The 16,494-nt window shown below is 40.7% G+C and overlaps 1 protein-coding gene across 3 annotated transcripts; it reads right to left on the minus strand.

Moving 5' to 3' along the window:
* Positions 1–214: 214 nt before the first annotated feature.
* TRAF6 (TNF receptor associated factor 6) lies at positions 215–16,289 on the minus strand. 3 transcript variants are annotated; one of them, XM_032840940.1, is made up of 7 exons: positions 16,106–16,289; positions 12,447–12,764; positions 8,633–8,783; positions 7,114–7,272; positions 5,678–5,749; positions 3,676–3,753; positions 215–1,514 (listed from the first exon to the last, which is right to left on the minus strand). In XM_032840940.1, exons 2-7 carry the CDS (start codon positions 12,740–12,742, stop codon positions 645–647), a joined length of 1,626 nt encoding a protein of 541 aa, XP_032696831.1. In that variant the 5' UTR covers positions 12,743–12,764; positions 16,106–16,289; the 3' UTR covers positions 215–644. The 3 variants fall into 3 exon arrangements, with proteins under 3 accessions (XP_032696831.1, XP_032696832.1, XP_032696833.1); XM_032840941.1 differs by lacking the exon at positions 16,106–16,289 and adding an exon at positions 13,775–13,837 and having other exon boundaries at positions 12,447–12,766; XM_032840942.1 differs by lacking the exon at positions 7,114–7,272.
* Between the last annotated feature and the right edge of the window lie 205 nt (positions 16,290–16,494).

The raw sequence follows: 16,494 nt of genomic DNA on the forward strand, positions 1-16,494 counted from the left end.
CAAGGTGTTTACACCAAGTAAGTAAGGTTATATTTAGGGTTTAAACTAGTTTCTGTATATCCTTAGTAACACCCTAGGAGTAGGGGGGCTAGAGTGAATGAGAACTTGAGCTTTCCAAGATTAAGGTTCAAATACTCTGAAATCCATACAAGGTCAAATAAAATGAGAACTCAGCTCCAGAGTAATAATTCTCGCTGGCACCAGCACGAGGCAGTAGTGATTCTCAAGTTTAATATATTACATATAATATAAAAATAAGCTGAAGTTTTAAGGAATGTCCATTATTATTAAAAGGTCTGAGCTTTTCTAGTCCAACCCTGGGCTTTCCGACAATCAAACACACTGAGCAAAAGCCCACGGAGGTACAACAGAGAGGTATACTAAATGACAAAAGAGCTGCTGCGATATGCCACAGGCACTTCAGTTTTTGAGAAAGCACAGAACGTGTAGATTCCCAAGGGGGGGAAAAACTGCTTCAGAGATTTGTAACAGGAAGAAGTGGTAAGTGACCCGTCGAACAACATTCCCTGGTGAGTATTACATCCCTCCCACTACTTTTTCGGTTTGCGTCTTACTGAGAACCAGGCAAAGAAAGACACTGCTTTCTCCAGATGGCTTTTGGTTTTGGAACAAATGCAGGGAAGCTATGTCCCTGAATCAGTACTTCGTGGCTGAAAACCCTCCCTCCGGAGACTGCCCATGTCGAAGCGGGTGGAGACCTCACAGCGCACTAATAAAGTATCATCCTTGATGAAGGTTCTCTGTCTTAGGGCTTCCAGATGCATAAAAGTCACGTAGCCAAAGCCTTTTGGGTTCCGTGGGATCGTGGGTCTCTGGAAGGCGAGAAGCTCGGGCTTGGCGTCCATGATCTCTTCATGGTTTTGCCTTACCGGCGCTTCAGACTGATCGAGGATCGCAAGGCGTATTGTACCCTGGAAGGGCCAAGGGAGGTGGCTGTCATACTCCCCTTGCATTGTGTGCACGAAGAGGGATATGTAGTTAGCGCAGCGCTGAGCAGTGGGTAGCTGGAGGTGCAGGCGCATGCACAGTTTGTACCCGGGTTTGCCCGTGTAGAAGCCAGGGCTGTGAATGACAACGGGTTTCTCCTCTTCCTGAGACTTCAGGTGCATCCCGAAGTTGCCGATCTTCCAGATGTAGATCCCATTGCACTGCTGCGCTTCTATTTCAGCAACTTTGTCTTCGAGCATTCGAATCGTTCGTTTGAGCTCACTTACGTGCATGCTCTGAGTTTCCATCTTAGCAGTTAGCTCTCGGATTTGATGGTCTTGTCTTACGAGGCGACCCTCTAACTGCTGAATGGTTTCTTGGAAATTATGGACCTCTGGGTGGCACGGAGCGGAGACCCGGGACACGGAGGAGGAATCGTACGGCGGCATGTCGCGCGGCGGTACAGGAGCTAGAGCAAGGCTCAAACTCTGGACAGCCTGAGCCAGCATTCTCATGTGCGACTGCGTGTTCTCTTGCAGGTGGCGAGCCAAGTGATTCCTCTGCATCTAAAAACCAAGCACAAGCCTTAGTCTGGGACTAGATACTGTGAGGACTAGGAAAGGGACCTAGCCAAGCCACATTAAAGGTTCTGAAGTAATGTCATCACTTCCCTCAAACCCCTACAACCTTCCGCCGTCGTCAGATTCTTAATCCAGTGAGATGATCTTGTGTCTTCATTCACTGAAAAAGTGAGGCTACACGCTGAATACTTTCACCTTTTACTCGGATAAATCTCCCTCCCACCTACTACAGTAGCAGGATCTATACCCATCCTTCCCCTCTAACTCAGCCATTTTTGCCTGTCCAACATTAATGCTTCACCTGGGCACTCACTGGCACCCACCTTTTCAAGACCTAGGCGGTTTTGGTCAGTTATACCCTTTCTCCTTTATCTTCATTCCCTCCCCTTTACACTTTCCCTCAGAATACAGTACAGCTTTCCTACTGAAAAAAAGGGTACATCTCTCTATTGAGCTCATGTCTCTCTTTAGCTAATACCATTTTCTCCCTCTTCCTTTTACAGCTGAAAGGAGTCCATCTGTGCTGTCCCCAATTTGTTTCCCAAATGCTACAAAGTATAATCTTTCTTGTCTCCACACTCTTCTCATATCAAGAACATCTTGTTATATGAAAAAATATTTGATATAACTTTTATTATAAAAGTAATTCACATATATTATCAAAAAACAGAAAATACAGATGACAAAAAAAAATGAATTACCTATGATCTCACCTAACTACCACTAACATTTTTTTAAAGATTTATCTGAGAGAGAGAGACAAAGATAGTGAGAAAGAACATGAGTGGGGAGGAGAGGGAAAAGCAGACTCCCTGCTGAATAGGGAGCCTGACTCAGGGCTCAATCCCAGGACACCAGGATCATGACCTGAGCTGAGCTGAAGACAGACTCTTAACCAACTGAGCCACCCAGGCGCCTCCCCCATTAATATTTTGATAGATCTCCTACAAGTCTTTTTCTCTCTGCATACAATACAGAATCTTCCCACAAAATGTAATCACAGTGTATACCATTTCTTCACTTTATTCTTTTTTTTTTTTTAAGATTTTATTTATTTATTTGACAGACAGAGATCACAAGTAGGCAGAGAGGCAGGCAGAGAGAGAGGGGAAAGCAGGCTCCCCGCCGAGGAGAGAGCCCGATGCGGGGCTCGATCCCAGGACCCTGGGATCATGACCTGAGCCGAAGGCAGAGGCTTTAACCCACTGAGCCACCCGGGCGCCCCTCTTCACTTTATTCTTAAAATTACTAAATGCATGCTTATTATTTAAAAAAAAAAAAAAGGTTAAAAAGCATAATGGAAAAGTAAAAGTATAGCTGGACTCTCCAGAAAGAATGACTTATCATTAATAACCCATTGCTCTCTGGGGCACCTGGACAGCACAGTCAGCGAAGTGGCTGACTCTTGGTTTCAGTTCAGGTCATGTTCTCAGGGTTGTGAGACCAAGACCCTCAGCTGGGGCGGGCTCTGTGCAGAGCGGGGAGTCAGCTTAAGACGCTTTCTCTCTTTGCCCCTTCCCCTGGGCACATGCGCTCTTTCGCTCTCTAAATAAATCAATCTTTAAAAAAACAGCCATCAGTGGGGCACCTGGATGACTCAGTTGTTAAGCATCTGCCTTCGCTTCAGGTCATGATCCCCCAGGTCCTGGGACTGAGCCCCGCATTGGGCTCCCTGCTCGGCGGGAAGCCTGCTTCTCCCTCTCACTCACCCTGCTGTTTTCCCTCTCTCACTGTGTCTCTCTCTGTCAGGTAAATAAATAAAATCTTAAAAAAAAAAAAAAACAAAATAACCATCAATCTCAAATATTTGACACAACTGATCACTAGTATCGAAACTAATTCTGGAGAACATAACAATATCACCTTTTCCTTGCTTGAGTCACCAATTTCTAATACAGTCTGTTCATAACTCCTTTGATGGTCTGCTTCTCCTTCCTGCACACTCACTCTATATGATCTCGACTGACCTTCCATTATCATCATGAACCACTTCCCCAAATCAATATTCTGAGTTCCAATTTCTCTTTGGAGTTCAAAACTTATACACTGCATGTCAACCATATCCCCTTCCACTGGTATTCTCAACTCCACTACAGAACAGAATTCTTTGACATTCAAGAATAAAAAAGAAAGAAAAAACCCCTACCTTTACATGACAACCGAAAGTACTGAAAGTGCATGGAACTGGGGCTGTCGGACAGTCTAGATCATAGTGATTAGGCATCTGAAAACCAAAACAAAGGTTGAAAAATGGTTCTCCCTGCATATCATGTTCTGGTTTAATGATCAAATTTGAAATAAAGATTTACATTTTATCTAAACAAAATCATGTATTGTCTTTGGGTGCTTTTGCACAATGCAGAGTTGAGTAGTAGCAACAGGAATCATGTAGCCCACAAAGATCAAAATAATATTTACTTCCAAAAGTCACAGAGAAGGGAAAGAGCAACATCTCATACCATCGCCCCAAACCTCTCAAAATTTCCAGAAAATGCCTTTGTTTTTATTGCTAGGAACTAACCCCCTCTAGCGGCACTTCAGAGAAAAAGCACCTTCTGACTGCAAATAGGGACCAGTTAACTGCATACCCTGAAACCACTGGCTTCGGCCATTATTTCCCTAGTGACTGGCTTTCATAAATCTTCTTACTTTCTTTTAACCAGGGCAGGTTTTGGTTACCATGGGCAGATGAAGATGTTAGAAGGTATTTTAAGCACATTAAGAGAAGTTCTAAAGAAAGTCTCAACCTTTGATTTGGGGATTCTAAAACACATTCTTCAAGGTGGGATCCATTATGCAGAATCATATATTTTGAAAGTGGTGCCAAATTCCCTTTAGAAATTTAGTTAGGCTATATTCATCATAGCTACTTCAAGCAGAAATGATTGTAGAAACTACTTAGTCCAATTCTTCATTTTGCATAATTTAGAACAGCGGTCTGCAGAATTTTTGGTAAAGGGACAGATAGTAGGTATTTTCAGCTTTGTGGGCTTATGGATTCTGTCCCAAGTATTCAACTCTTAACTGTTGTGGTACAGTACCCATGTACAACACACAGACATGTGGGCATGGCTGTGTTCCATTAAATGAATTTACAAAAACAAGCAGTGGGCCAGATTGGCCAGTGGGCTGGTCTGCTGATTTCTGATGTAGAATGTCACCTTTCTTGTCACAGATCAGTGGGCAAGTTAGTGGTACAGCCAAGATCAAAACCTAGGTTTTCTCTTAACCTAAAGTTTTTTCCTACATTATTTTATTTTTGTTGGGTTTAATATGTGATACACAGTTTCCTCCAAATGAAGAGCAAAAAAGAAAACCAACGAGGTGAGACTTCATAAGCAAAAAGAAGTTTAACACCTTCAAATTAAGGCTTTATTGGGAAAAGAACCCTAAAAGACTCTTGTTAAAAGACAAATGGAAAAGTTTAGTCAAGTGACAGGATTTGCTTGCTGCTACGTAGGTAATCAATTATGATCTCGGGTTTGCAGATTTCATGGGTGTATATATATTTAGTGACTAATATTCATATTTTGTGGGTAAACTCCCCAAATGTCAATAGATAACAATCAGATGGAATTTTCCTTTCTCCATTAATACAAATGTACAGTTTTCTATTCTAACTACTACTTTTGATGATGCCCATTAGCCGTCTATGGCAAGAATGAATACAGGTGCTACCGATCTTGGAAATCGCAAAATGTCCCACTATGTCTCGGGGCTACAGCTACAAATAATGCTCGGCTACTGAAAAGACTCGCTTTCATTGGTTTCATTGTTCTCTCACTGTCACCTATGATCCCTGATCCACAGTATGCAAATATGTATTTCTCTAAGTTTTTTCTTTCTTTAAACGGGTATTTTAAAAATTATTTTTATCTTAAAATGACCCAGGTTTGGTAGGGCTTTTTATGAATATACACAAACATGGGTATTATGTTAATGACTTAGGAATTTTAAGTACTTAGAGAGGGCTGAATATTTTGTTCTTTTGAAAGTACTATATTAATTTACATGAAAACTTTTCAGTTTTAATACTTCTTCAACCTGTATTCATTTTGCCTTATTGATTCAAATTTCCCATTAAAAACCTAACTCATTTCTTTAATCTATTAATGGAAATATTCACTTACAAAAGGGAATCACTATACCTGTTCTCTGATGAGCATGGTATTGCAGTATTCACAGATGACATTTGCCAAAGGACAATTCTGGTCATGGATCTAAATTTTATTAGAGAAATATAAAAAAAGCATGAGAAAATCTGAAAAAGTAATCTATTTTTATAAAAAGTAATTCACTATAAAAAAAATTAAGGACCTCAATTGGCGCCCAACACAAATTTAAGAATAATGTACAAAGGTTATTTTCTCTCCAAAGGGAACCATGTGTAGTAATGACAGATTCATCTCACCTTCCAGCTCTTTAAAAGAATATGAGTAGTACACACAAGAATCTTTTAAATCATTTCTTTTGAACTTCTTCTGTGACTAGTTTGGATAAAATTTACCAACAGCAGCATGACGACTTAACTAAAACTCTTACCAGGAAGGTTAAAAGAACAGAAGTATTATTAGGGCAAGAAGCTTTGGTGCCCAGCTTCTCAAATGCCCCAGGTGAGCTCTGTTCTTCCAGAATACAATGAACTTAGTTTAGTTGATATACTGAGAAGTAACGAAGCTTCCTGGTTAAGTCCACTTAACCTACTTAAGTTTAGGAAGACATCAACTTGCTCTAATTTTGCCTCAGATTTCTCTGCATGTTTAACAAGTTAGCGGACTTCTTTAATATTTCATCCACTTGATGACTATGCTTGACCTTCTAAGAAAGTAGGAAAAAAATTACCAAGATAAATTTATAATAAAGTTTAAAGCAGAATCTTCATAGCTATAAAAAACATAAATTATAGGTAGGTTATTTTAGTAAAGAGGACATAGGATGGGGATCCTGGACTAGACCTCAGTGCTAGCTTTGCCAATGACTATATTAACATAAAATTAATTAACCTCTTTACATCTCAGTTTCTGAATGGAAAACTGCTCTAACAGGATGAAGATGTCAAGCATTATGACATTTCTTTTTAAAGATAAACATTTAATTGAAGTATAACATATGTACAGAAAAGTGGCTTCACTACATGGGTGTAGCTCAATAAATTATCACCAAAGGAACACATTTTGTGGTTTTTAATTTATTCTCCATAGAAGTTTTAATCACCCATTCTCTTTTTCAAAAAGAAAAGTGTAAGTCTGATAAAGTACTTGTTAGTCCCTAATCCAAAATTAGTGCATTTAAAATATCACATAGAAAAGGAGATCGGCATTGGTCTTTCCTAGAAGCTTGTGTTACTTACAGATCTACTCCAGTGGTTAAGTAGTATAAACAATGTTTTCTAAGAAAGATATAGAAGTATAAACTCTACACTTACTAAAATGGTTTACTGGCCCCTCTTTCTTAAAAGCCAATCTTCCCACCACTGATAATATAGATTCAGATTTGGAGTAACATCCTCTTCTATATCCTCAAATGTGCATTAAAACTTTTTTGAAAGGAGTAGTGAAATTAACAAATCCAAGTTAGTACATGCCTCTTTATCTTCAAATGCCATCAACACAGCACAGTTCATGCAAGAAACCTGTCTCCTCGGGCACTCTTTAAGAATGTGAATATTAAGCTGGCATTTTTGGAAGGGACGTTGACACTGGGGACAATTCATGAGAGTAAACTCACAATGTGCCTGGTGATCCTGTAACAAGGAAAATGTAATTGATTAGTATTTGCAATCCTTATGAAATTTCCTAAAAAATAATCTAAGATTGTACTGTTCCCTTTTATAGAACTGGCTACTGAACCCGCTTTGTCTAGCACACACCATATGAAAGTCTTATCGAAATTATTTTTTATTTAAAGATTTTATTTTAGAGATAATGAGTGAGTGAGAAGGAGGAGGAGCAGAGGGAGAGGGACAAGTATACTTTGCACTGAGCACAGAGCCAAACACAGGGCTCAATCCCATGACTCTGGGATCATGTCCTGAGCCACAATCAAGAGTCAGACACTTAATGGAGTTAGCTACCCATGTACCCCTGGCCTTACTGAATTTAAATAATGATTGTGAATTACAGGTTTATACATAGAATGTGAATTGTCAAGTTCATGTATGCAATTAGGGAAAGAAGTCAGATTTTCTGATTAACGATTTATTACCATGTCAAAAGGACCATTCCTTCAAAAGGAGCTACGTAAAGGTGGGCACGCTACAAATACATTTTATTATTATTATTTTTTAAAGGATTTCATTGGCTTCTCACTGTTAAACCAGAGTTTTGTTTTGTTTTAAGATTTTATTTATTTGAGACAGAGAGCGAGAAAGAGAGAAAAGCACAAGCAGGGGAAGCAGCAGAGGGAGAGGCAGAAGCAGGCTCCCCACTGAGCAGGGAGTCCAACATGGGGGTCAATCCTAGCACCCTGGGATCATGACCTGAGCCAAAGGGAGACACTTAACTGACTGAGCCACCCAGGTGCCCTACAAAAACATTTTAAACACTTAATTTCAAATACAACATAAACAATGTTTAATTCCTGTAAAACAACCAAGAATTGTTTTTATTTAATTTAAAAGCTAATGCTTTTAGCTAACTGTGTCAACTAATCTCAAGCTGTAGGAGGACTCCATTTAGCTCATAATAAAATGTACAACTTAGAAAAACCGAGAAAAAAAGTATGGTTAGGATTCTCAGATGATGGGCAACCATATGGAGTTTGCTGTTTATTTCAAAATAAGAGAAACAAAATTAAGAGATTAACATGTGACACTTATATTGAAATACTCCTCGGTTTTATTGCAGATAATGTCCACCTAAAAAATTTGTAGTAGAATACTGATTTCTTTCTTCTTATCACTTGGGGCAAAGCCGGAGTATATGGAATAAGAAATATATGGTTTCCACTCATATTTATATTCAATTATGAAAGAATTGGTATTAATTCAACAAGAATTTATTAACCAATTATTATATGCTAGGCACAGATGGGACACAGCAAAGTGCGTATCCTCTAGGAACGGCTTTGAATATATGCTAACAGCTAGAAAATAATTTTAATACCTCAAGATGCCTCAGTTCCATCTTCTGCAAACAACCTTCATTTGGACACTTCACCATCAGAGAAAGAATCTCTCGTTTTGCAAAATTATCAGGAAATAGTTGATTTTCCAGCAATATTTCATTGTCAACTGGACATTTGTGACCAGCATCCCTAAAAGAAACAAGATACATACACTTATAGTAGATTTAAACAAATATTAACATTGGAAAACACAAAACTTTAAGTCACCGCATATAAGTTCTCCATTGATAATTTCCTATGGAAAGTAATTTAACACATCATACTGCAAATCACCAAAATACACTGTTCTTTCATGGACAATTTAACAAGTGTTCTTTACTGAAATAAATACAACTAGTACCATTTGGTTACCTATCAAAAACTATGTGGCATTTTAGATTTGGGGACAGATTAAAAGCAAAACAATGAGAAAAATTACTTGAATAAAATTGTATTTTGATTGGCATGAAGTGAAATGAAAGTTAAGCGTGGAAACTCTGGCAGTCTGGCAGGCCTCTGTTCTATGAGCAGCCATACAACGTGTCTGTAGTGTGCTGCTTGGTCATAACAAAAAATTAAACCAATGAGCAATACCCATACGAGGTCACATTTTTGGGTTTACTCTGAACAGTCATTACAATACTCTGGCTCACAGGCAACAGAAGGTTTCCTTTATGTTTATTTAAGGTACAGTGTAGTAGGGAGTTAGAGCACCTCTGTGTACTGATTCCCAGTGGTTTATTCCATCTTATGATAGAAAAAGCATCCTCAGGAAGCTTGGGTGTCTGTCACTCCCCTTTAACTTTTTGGGATGTCTCAATCTTCAAAAAATATGGCAGGTCAAGTAGGCTACTCAATCATTCAAATATTTGTCGAGCACCTCTTACGTGTAAACCAACAGTACTAACTGCTGCTGTAGGTAAAAAGTTGCTGAAAAATGGGTCTGCTGTCAAAGGTCTCAGAACTAATAAAGGTGAGAGTCATGATCTTTATGAAGCCTCTCTCAGAATGCATGTTATTACTACACTGTCAAATACTTTCTGGGAAGCAAAGAAATAGATGCCCAGAACCTACGTGACAGAAAATAAAAGAACAACCTTACAGAATAAATTGGAAACCACTGTCCAAGGTATTAGCAATCGCTCCAAAAGAAAACGGAATTGAACTGAGATAGATTTTGATTCCTCGAATGACTTTAAGGGATGAAAAATTCCAGCACGGTTCCTTTAAGAACTTCAGAGTTAAAGTTAAATGGTCATTTGTGACTTAGAGGGAGACAGGAAAAAAAAAATGGCTCAGACTTCCTTTTGTGGGTTTGACTTCCTTTTCAGACCAAGTCCCACTACTTGCATGAACTCTGTTAAAAAACTGCTAAAGGGGCATCTGGATGGCTCAGTGTGTTAAAGCCTCTGCCTTCAGCTCAGGTCATGGTCCCAGGGTCCTGGAATGGAGCCCTGCATCGGGCTCTCTGCTCAGTGGGGAGCCTGCTTCCCCCTGTCTCTCTGCCTGCCTCTCTGCCTACATGTGATCTCTATCAAATAAATAAATAAAATCTTTAAAAAAAACTGCTAAAGATTAGCTACGTTCCGGGACGTGGGACGCTTGGTAAAATACTATACATTTGTACCCACAGGAAAACCAACAACACACTTTTATTGCCTACATAATGATGTAAACAAAAATCATTATAAACAAACAAAAACTAAGCCTTTAACACCATTCTCATGCCCATTCTAAACCAGTGGTCTCAACGCAGGCAATTCTGCCCCCCATGGGACATTTGGCAATGTCTGGAGACCACTCTGGGTGAGCTGGAGAGAGGGGGGGTACTACAGTTTCAATAAGCAGAGGCCAGGGATGCTGCTAAATCATTCTACAATAATTTCCCACAACAAAAAATTATCTGGCCCAAAATGCCATGGAGGAGGGTGAGAAAACCTACCCTCAATAGATCTTACCAACTCAACAGTGGGCAACAGTTTTTTCAAGAACTGACGTAAGTCCCATGCTCCCTTGTAACTTAAATCAAGCCAAGTCCCAAGTATGGATGTAGTTACCCTAAATTCATGTTTTATGCTAAGGTAAATTTAAAAACTGAAAGAGAAAAACTTATAAGACTAGTGAATAGCCAGCTTAACCTACTTAAGAATGATTTTACCAATATAACTAGGTATTGACTGAAAAACATAACCCCCCACCTTCTTCTATTATTTTTGTTCTGTATAGAATCCTTTAGTCATCTGAAAATATTCCCATCTATTTCTGAATTATAGTAAAATATATCTATTTCTTAGGAGATGAATTTGAATCACTTATGGAAATCCCATCTACCTTCATGTTGGTTAAAGCAACTATGATTTACTGAGCACCAACTGTGTGTCAGGCACTGTTCTTGGCAATTAGGACATATCAAGAAATAAGAGATCTCAACCCCTGCTCTCAAGGAGCTTATCTTCATAAAACAAGCAGACAACAGACAAATGACCCAGCATTTCAGAAGATGAAAAGTGCTAAGGAAAAAAGAAAAGTAAATTAAGGGAGACTGAGAGAGTGGGGGAGGTAGTCATGCTGTGGTATAAATAGGGTGGCCCAATTACCTATGAGAAGGTGAGACGTGAGCCACACTGGGGGAAGGAAAGAGTATTAGCTAAGCAATTAGCTGAAGTAACAGTGCTCCAAGCAGAGAGAGCAGTTAAAGCCAACTCCCCAGAGCAAAGCATGCTTGGTATGTTCAAGAAACAGCAGAATGAACTGGAAGGAAGGGGAGTGTAGTAGGGAGGCGGTCAGAAAACGGACTATCATACAGGACCTTGGCTTGTATTCTCAGACGACTTGCTGCAATGCTCTGAGAAGTGATGATATCATCTTATTTTACCAGGTTGTACTGAAAACAGTCTGGAAGAAGGCAAGGACAGAAGCAGGAGGCCTGTGAGTGAGTCAGATGGCAGTAGCAAGAGGAGGCAATGAGACAGGATTTGATTTTGGATATATTATGAAGGTAGAGCCATCAATTAATACTTCCTTTAAAAATATCCGTTATTTTACAGTTGTCCATAGACACCAGGTAACAGAATTTAACACAGCTAAAATAAGAATAATCACTTAAGTAAACTTAAGTAAATCACTTAAGTAAACATTCTTTATATGGCTGGGATTACCAGATTCTAACAGCATCATTATTTAAAGTACATTTTTTTCTAAATTTTAAGTATTCTCTGTACCCAACATGGGGCTCAAACTCACACCCTACGATCAAGAGTTGCATGTTCCTCCAACTGAACAAACCAGGTGCCCCTAAGACACATTTATTCTATATTATTTTCTTAAAGCATAGAGACTCACCCCTTAGTCTGCAACAGAACTGCTTTAAAAAGAAATAGCTAATTTGCCTATTTATTTATCTGAGGGTCAGGAGGGGACAGAGCAGCAGTTACCTTTCATACCACAGCAGAAATGAGGAACAATCTAAATTTCTCAATTTTCTGTCCAGTGTGCTTTTCCCTAAGTAACTTTTTATGTATAAGACTAGTCTTGGGAGGTCTTGTGTTCTATTTAATAATGTTCTCTGTATTTGGTCCTGTTACTGGATACAGTTCTTATGCTCATGTACCTTTTTTTTTTTTTTTTTTCAAGAGTTACTTATTTATTTGAGAGAGAGAGAGAGAACACATGCACACAGTGGGGAGAGGCAGAGAGAGTCTTAAGCAGACTGAGCTGAGGGCAGACCTTCATGACTCTCAGATCACCATCTGAGTTGAAACCAAGAGTCAGATGCTCAACCAAATGTGCCACCAAGGCACCCCACTCACGTACCTTATTGACTTGATGATGCAAGCTTTGCAGAACCTGTGGCCACAGGGTGTTTGCACTGCTTCCCGTAATGCCATCAAGCAGATGGGGCATTCATACTTGCTTTCCAGGGGTGGGTCAAACTCCACATCATACCCCTGGACCTCTTCCATAAAAGAACTGGAGAGGTTCCCTGTGCTGGCGGTTCCACTCACACTGTCATCTTTCGCAGTAGCGCTACAGGAGCTGGTCATGGCAGCACAGCAGTCACTTTCAGAATGGCTGGATCCACAGCTGTTTTCACAGTTTAGCAGACTCATAGTAACGTGACTATCAATTGCTCTGTAGAAAGAGTGAGGAAAAAATGCCTTAACACACATATACATACACACATATACATGTCACAGCTTATCTACGCAAATCACTTTTTAGTTGACGTACGTTAGCTATGCTAATATTATTTACAGAAAACTTGTAAAGTTCTTTGAGCTTTGCTTTATGGCTATGATTTTTTGAGCTGTGGAGTTGATGATCTAGGAGAGAGAATATAAGATTAAGAGAAGAAAAGCACCTGAAGAGTAACACTTAGTTTTATCATAATTATCTGCTTTATGTCTGTTTCCCGTGACTGAAGTCAGGAATTTTTTTATCTTCAGTACTTAGCACAGATCTTTCATATAACAGTTGCTCATTAAGCATCTGCTGAAGACCTGAATTATGCGACTGAAGTTCCTTCAAGTATCAGAAGGTGAAGAGCGCAGTGTGACCAGCAAGCAGCGCAAGGAATCAGGTGATCATGTGCAAATACCAGTTGTGGGATTTGGGGCAACCTAACAATTTGGCTCTTGGTTTCTTCTTCTAGATTTAAAATTCTACAAGTACTTCAAAATGTTCAATGTGGGGATTTCTATCATGTAGAAAGAATGGAATTGAAAATATATATGTGTATGTCCTTTTGCCTTCAGTCAGGTCAAGTGACTATGTCTCATTATTAATGACTGGAAAAACACGTGAGATTTCATTGGCCTACGGAAAACTACTGCTTTCATGGGTAGGGGGGACGCCTTCAAATTCTGAACCATTACACTATTTATGAATTAGAAGCCAATGTCTAAAAGCGATACCCAGCCTATGTAACCAAGTCTCTGTTGCAGATAATTACACCTGATAATAAGGCATTATCTGGCACAGATAATAATGTGCCAGATATAGTTCTATAAACAGAATGTAAGCCTCTAGTCAATATGGTAGACGTTTATCCCCCTCCCTGTCTCAGTTTCATATGAAAATCCTGGCTGCCACTAGGCCAAACAGTGGGTTAGGATGGTAATCCTGTATCTTTTACTTCCATACCTTCTTTTTCCAGACACCCTCTTCTCAAAAAGATCTACAAAGGAAGAGGCACTGTTCTGGCTAGAGTGAAGCTTAGATGCTGGAATTTGAAGACAGGGGTTTAATTCTTTTCTCCATTATTTGGTGTAGGACCTGGATGAATCAGGTAACCTTCTATGCTTCAGTTCCCTCATATATAAATAGAGATAATGATGAAGCCCACCGCAGAATTACTGAGGATTAAATGTGTTAGTATGCACAAAGCACTTCGAGCTGCATCTGGAAGAATGAATTATTATGATGTGCAGTTCCATATAGCACTTTTATTTAACAATTTTACTGCCTCCATTTTACCAAAGTAGAAACTATGGAGCATAAAAGGGTTAAGTAACTTGCTGGAAATCATAGGCAAAACCTGAAGTGTTCCCCAAGGTTGGTACAAAGTAACCACTGACCAATTCCCTATCATTTAAAGAAGTTCTAATATTAAGCTGAATCACTGTGAAGAATGAACAGTCACAGCCTTCTCACTTGTAAGGTGCTTTATAACAATATCCCCTGAGCCTCAGCCCACGTTTTGGGTCAACTGTTCCTGGTTTGCAAAGAGTTTTTTGGTGTGTACAATAAAGTTTTACAATGAGATTCGCTAGCTTGGACTTCTATTATTTTTGAAGTTTGACAAAGCACAGCCTTAATTAAATATTGTGAGATATAACCACTGATGACTTATTTAGACTCCAAAATGAACAAATATTTTCATAAATCATGGCTTGTCATACATACATCATGGCTTAAATCCACGTACTAGTATCTGGGTATATATTACAATCCAAAGAGTACAACGTTAAGTATCTTAGGGAAGGGAGTAGTATGGTGATGCACAAAAATGTGCTCCTCTACGATCAACAGATACTAATGAGAGAAAGCGTCTCAACTAAAGAAATCAACAAGGTATGTCTCGAATTGGTCATTTTTAAGCCAATGGAAAATTCATTCATGGCAAAACACAGAAATCCTATAAAGTAAAACGATATAAAACAAAATACTGAGAAAGTACCTTTATTCTTCTACTAGCTTTAGAGACAACTATTCACAAACTCTCTAAAATCTATTCCTGAAATGCAAAGACTTGCAAAATGTGCGGCACTGGCCAAAAAGTGCTGCAAAACAGTCAGCTGTGAGATCTGAATTTTGAATACAAATTCAACAGGCATTCTCCTTCCTAGGCACTATTTGTTTTCCTCCTAGAGGCAAGGATCTGAACAACTTCTTAAAATCCATCGAGCCAACAGTGTATCAGCATCACATACCCCAACTTATCACAGAAAAGGTCTGGCCTTTACAATTCTGGAATACTGAGAAGTATATAGAACACGCAGGTTGAAACTCTGCTCATCACATGGGCAACAAGTGCCTGAATGAAACACATTCCTTCCTTGAGTCACTAAAAGGCCACACTGTCCTTAAACCACCCCAACCTCAAAATCAGAAAAACCCCTTCTATCTTCCCCAGCGATCACAGAGGAGTGGATGTTAGGGCAGTGGGTTGGGTTCACAAGGCCAACACTCAGACATTCTTTACAAGTTTTTCTCGTTTCTACCCCTGCGTAGCAAGACCTTAGTAACCTGTTCTCCCGAGAAACAGAGAAACACGCAAATACTATATATTCCAAGCTGCTAATACTTTAGGTGCTTTCTGTTCACATTCAAGACAGTCCTAACTCTCAACTGGAGTTCCCCTAAAGCCAAATACTAGGAACAGCTTTATCAGCCCTGCGTCTGGAACAATCTCTACAACTACCGAATGCAGGGGCGGAGGAGGACATTCATATCATCTGAATTTTTTTTTTTTTTTAAACTTGCTGCCTGGGACCTCTATCGAGTTCAACAGGGAACCCAAAAATAGCTTTCCCCCATGACAGTGACAGAGAGCGATGGGAACTTAAAAGGTTTGGGTTTTGGTTTTTTTTTTTCCTTAAAAAAAAAAAAAAAAGCTGGTAACAGCTCCGAGGGACGGGCAAATCCAGGAGGCAATTTCCTTTTCTGGAAAGGGGAATATGCGGGGCGAAGGGAGGCAGGACTAAGGAAGGGGGCGCGGGATTCCCGCCGGCGGATGGAGGGAGGGGAGGGGGTCCCCGCAGGCAGGGGGAGCAGAGATGAGGGGAGAGGGGTCGGCGTCCCCAGCCTCTGGGAAACGAGGAGACAGAGGACGGCCTCCCCCACCTCTGGGAAGCGAAGGGACAGGGGGGCGGCGACCCCAACCTGTGAGGAACCGGAGAGGAGGGGACGGCGTCCCTAACCTCGGGGATAAGGCCGCGGCCGCCGGGAGGAGACGTCCGGAGAAGACTCACCGCTTTCGTCCGCTGGGCCGCCGACTCCAGCCGGCAGCACGACTCGGCTCCGCCAAGGCTCCTCACTCCGAGCTGAGGCGACCTGGAAGCCAAACTCCCTACCCGAAGGCCGCTTCAGCTGCGACCCCGGGCCGGCCGGAGCACAAGCCCCAGCCGCGGACGCCCCTACTTCCGCCTTCTCTGCTCTCCCTGCGCAGCGAGGGGCGGGGGTCGGGCGGGGGCGGAGACAGAGTGGCCTAGCGGGGTCCGGGTGCCCCCTGGCGGCAGTCCTCCACGGGCCCCGCGGGCTTCGGCGCAGGTACGGGGCAGGTCTCGCTGTCAACCCTGTGCACTCTGGCTGGGCTTCCTTTGCGGCTCTCGAATAGGTATCCCACTTTGGAATTCCTGAC

The sequence above is a fragment of the Lontra canadensis genome, unplaced genomic scaffold, assembly GCF_010015895.1.
Source record: "Lontra canadensis isolate GAN:19392208 unplaced genomic scaffold, GSC_riverotter_1.0 scaffold118, whole genome shotgun sequence".
NCBI lineage: Eukaryota > Metazoa > Chordata > Mammalia > Carnivora > Mustelidae > Lontra > Lontra canadensis.

What these genes read in the sequence shown, in the direction of transcription:
- TRAF6 (XM_032840940.1), bottom strand. Translation starts at nt 12,742, where the DNA reads ATGAGTCTGCTAAACTGTGAAAACAGCTGTGGATCCAGCCATTCTGAA. An exon ending in TGGCATTTGAAGATAAAGAG is followed by an intron (nt 5,750 to 7,113) that starts GCATGTACTAAC and finishes AATAAAATTTAG; the next exon opens with ATCCATGACCAGAATTGTCC. An exon ending in CTTTCGGTTGTCATGTAAAG is followed by an intron (nt 1,515 to 3,675) that starts GTAGGGGTTTTT and finishes CTTGGTTTTTAG; the next exon opens with ATGCAGAGGAATCACTTGGC.